The sequence below is a fragment of the Bidens hawaiensis genome, unplaced genomic scaffold (assembly GCF_021521415.1).
Source record: "Bidens hawaiensis isolate Kalapana, Puna unplaced genomic scaffold, B.hawaiensis_p1.1 tig00055085_1, whole genome shotgun sequence".
In the NCBI taxonomy this organism is placed as follows: Eukaryota; Viridiplantae; Streptophyta; class Magnoliopsida; order Asterales; family Asteraceae; genus Bidens; species Bidens hawaiensis.
The window spans coordinates 23,531-27,542 of record NW_027499948.1 but is presented as its reverse complement, the minus strand read 5'-3'; the positions used below and the strand labels follow the sequence as shown (position 1 = coordinate 27,542).

The 4,012-nt window shown below is 37.1% G+C and overlaps 1 protein-coding gene across 1 annotated transcript; it reads right to left on the bottom strand.

Annotated features, from left to right (window-relative positions):
* Positions 1-1,395: 1,395 nt before the first annotated feature.
* On the bottom strand, positions 1,396-4,012 carry LOC143600938 (hypothetical protein At1g04090-like). The gene is made up of 3 exons (XM_077078475.1): positions 3,829-4,012; positions 2,099-3,025; positions 1,396-2,048 (listed from the first exon to the last, which is right to left on the bottom strand). Exons 1-3 carry the CDS (start codon positions 4,010-4,012, stop codon positions 1,396-1,398), a joined length of 1,764 nt encoding a protein of 587 aa, XP_076934590.1.

Sequence of the window (4,012 nt, the reverse complement as noted above, 5' to 3'; positions counted from 1 at the left end):
ATCTCTGAGTCTATTTTAACTGAAAAAAAACTAATCGTTTTTTTGTCCCCACCACACTTTCCACTGTTATCTCTGAGTCGTTAAACTCCATATCATTCTCGCGTTTCACAAACACCACAACGAAACAAGCAAATCGCATGAAATGTCTTCGCCTTTATCCTTGGAAACTTTGTATATTTGTATAAATAAAAAATGTCTCAGATACTTAACGTGTAAATATTCGGGACTTTACACCAGACTGTGACGGCCTGCCGTTTATCAGCGCCAGGCCGCACGAAATGAAGACATGATCATTTGTTTCCTCCGACTCACCACACGCTGAGCAGTCTAATGGTCTGCCGATCTATTTTGTTTACCAACTTTGAACGCACCAAGACCCTTTCCACAAGGAAAATTGTTGATCTCGTCAAAAACTCGTGAATTGTGGGTTTAAGAGATTAAAAAGGATAGAATTTTTGATAACACTAGCTGACGTACATGGAGAAATCTTGAAACCGGCTTTTATAGTGGAGTTTGGTATCATGCGGAGGTGACACTTGTTCGTCGGAAAATGAAAAATAAGCAGAGATAGGAGCGACTCAAAGGGCACGTGATGGTGGTTTGCCGGAAAATCCAACACTTGGGTTCTGTTCTGCAACATATCTTGTTTGATTATATGTTAGCACGTGCATACATTTGTAGTTTTAAACTTTATTACGGAGTATTATTTTTATTAACTCTGTAGTTTGAAAATTGGGTTATTAGAGGTGTTACCGGTTAAAAATATAACATTATATACTTTAAATTTTATAATTCTTTTGTATTATTTGTCTAATTGGATCTTATTTATGTTTCATGTATAGATATTGGACCTCTCTTCGGGCTCTCGTCTTCTTGGCAAGACTTCATCCAACCGGTCCATACTAAAGCGTCTCCTCTTCCTTTCCGTTGAAGATCGCTGCTCTCTTTAGCTGGCATTCGACCGCTGCTAATCAATATGAACTGCTAACAAGGATTGATTTTGCTATAGAAGGATTATTCTTTTTTAAGGAAATAAATACCAATCAACAATGTAGTCTTTTAATTTTCTTTGGCTGTTCTAGGGGTTCACATCCCTATATTTTTCATCTTCTTGTAGTTCAATGTTCTTGTACGAACCATTCAGTTCTAAATCCTTTGTTCAATAATAATCATTTGGTTTAATTTCTGACACAAACACAAGGGTTCAAGCCTCACAAGAGATTAAAAATTTATCATTAATATCAAAACGATGAATTATCAATTTATCATTGATCATTAATATTTAATACTAGTAAGTAAAAAAAGACAAAAACTTTCAAGCAACAAAAATATCATAAATTAGATGATCAACCGATGGTTAGATCTACATCTTTGTTCATGATTGATCATTCAACCTCATTTCCCCCACCAACTTTCTTGCATTCCAGGGCCTAGAGGTCCTTCTTCTCCAAGCAACTCAGGCAGGAGCTTTTTCATAACTTTAATGAAAACATTTCTCACAATGCCCGGCAAAAGCGATGCAATATCCAATATCTCCTTTAAAATATCATAAGTACGCTTAGAACCCCATCTCCCTGTATAATCCAGCCATGGTTCGTTACCCACTCTATTGTTTCCAACACTCACAACCTTATAGCTTGACGCGATATTCATCACGTTGTTACTTTTTGCAGCGTCATCCCTAAAACCAAACCCAAAATGAAACCAAAACTTGGCACCCGGTGCATCAATTGAATTGTTCATCTTCTTAAACTCCTCATTTAACATCCGCATGACATTTGGTTCAAGCTTGCCAACCAAATGTATATGAGAAGATGGAGTAGGATAATGTGCATGAGTATGCAAAGATGCATACACCACCGGTCTAGTTCCATTCACAAGCTCAAATGCGTCGGGTGCTAGCCATTTTCCTCTAGCGTGTTGCGATAGATATACCTCCTTTAAAGCCCCATTAAAGTTATCGACCCTTAACGTTATATGCTCCCAATCGCTAACGTGCTCCCCTATCTTTCTTAAGTTGACGGTGAATGGTCCAATCTGAAACTTCCCTCCCCCGTTGAAAGGGTAATACAACCATTGGCTAGATCGGTAAATGTACCCCCTTGTGCGGGTTTCACATGTATGTAAGCAACTGCACCAGACAAAGACCCCTTTCGTACCCTTTCATAGGAAGCTTGACCTGACGGTATGTCTAGAAAGGCATCATCCGCTGTACCATCGATCGGAAGGTTAACGCCATTGTTGATCACAGCACGTGGAGGTTCATCGTGTCGGTGTACCTCAGCCCCGTTTTCAAAGAACCATGAAACCGAAGATGGAAAGTACTCCTCATCAGGATGGAAATAAACCAATGGAGCATAAGCATTGATCATTGTAGTGATTTGTGAGGGATTAGGCATAGCAGAATAAACATCATTCTTGACCATCTTTAAACACACTAACTCGTGTGTACTCCAGCTATTTCGTGCCAAAAACATACCAGTCGGGACACTTCGGCCTCTAGTTATTGGTTTTGTAGTAAGCAAATTAACCATACTAGAACTCATCCCCATCTTATGCCCCCATATCCATTTGCCCACCATGGTTGACTCCGTGAAGTCGGATCTAACACACATAACCTTGTCAAGTGAGGGCTTTTCAAGGGAAGTCGTGACAATGTGACCGATGGCTTTATAACCGTCGGGCGCAATTGGGAGCCAAATGTATCCATCTACGCGTTGGCTTACATTCGAACCCTTACTAGTCCAAATAAGAGTATAGTCTATGGGACTCTTCAGTGCACCATGTGATGGGTTACCTGTGGTGTCTTTGGCTACAAGAACCGCTGAAACCATGGGCATAGAGTTGGGTTTGGAATAGTGACCGATCAAACTGAAGCCGGTTGGGATGGAAGTTGGTTCATAAAATGTAGCACCAAGACCCTTCGGACCACCACTGTGTGTTTCCCATATTTTCTTGAAGTACAAAGCTTCATGCACTTTTAATCCTCCAAGATCAATGGCCCCATTTCCAAATTCTCCACCACCTGGAAACAAATTTATTTATTGTTTAGAAACTTAATGCTTTAATACATAAACTAATTAATACACAATTACATTTAAACCATATAGTATTAAGATTGCAAATCTAGTAATCAAAATATTACAAGTGTACAAAACACATGCAAAAGGTGCTCATTAATTCGGTATCAAGCTTATCAATTCTATCCCAATAAACTGAATATAGCAAACTTAAGAAAACATCATAGTTTTTAAGCTTAATTAATACATCTAGATCAACATCTTATATATAAAAAACAACTATATGACATGAAACAAAAAAACAAAATAAAAACTTATCATATACATCGAGAGACTGTATAATCTGAATAAATGGACAACAACTAAATAATAAACATACATTTTAATCATGTTATTGAATATATAAATCTTGTACTCAAAAGTATTACAAGTGCACAACACAAAGGTGTTCATTGTTCGGTTTCAAACATATCAATGCAAGCCAATAAAATAAATATCATATAATGGTTATTGGAGTTTCGTCACACATAGTATGTATATGTACGCACACATGTATCTTTGCTCATATATATGTGTTTTTATGGTGACATTTTTTCTTGGATCTCGATCCTTAATTATCTTCTTTTAATTTTAATAAGAAATGGCAAACAAATTTTAAAAAACGTCATACTTTTTCAGCTAATGCATCTGCATCTTATTTACAAAAAACAAAAACAACGTATAAACTACTCCGTATATGACATATTGAATAAACAGAAAACAATATAAAATTACATGCATAAATCTATATAGAGGTAACGAAATATACCTGCAGGATATGAGAGTGATTGACCAGTGATACCAAACGATACGACAACATTTTCAGCATCATTGATAGGATCAAGAAATGCTGAGAAATCATTAAACGCAGACGAGTTGCAAACAATCTGAAAGACTATCAAAATTGTTATGTAAATGTGAAGTGAGAATCTAGAAAGAAGAACACCCGCCAT

Excerpts from the sequence above, each read along its gene's own strand:
- LOC143600938 (XM_077078475.1), bottom strand. The coding sequence starts at position 4,012 with ATGGCGGGTGTTCTTCTTTCTAGATTCTCACTTCACATTTACATAACA. Across the intron at positions 3,026-3,828 it reads ATCACTCTCATATCCTGCAG|GTGGTGGAGAATTTGGAAAT; the intron begins GTATATTTCGTT and ends ATTTGTTTCCAG. Across the intron at positions 2,049-2,098 it reads TGTGAAACCCGCACAAGGGG|GGAAGTTTCAGATTGGACCA; the intron begins GTACATTTACCG and ends TCAACGGGGGAG.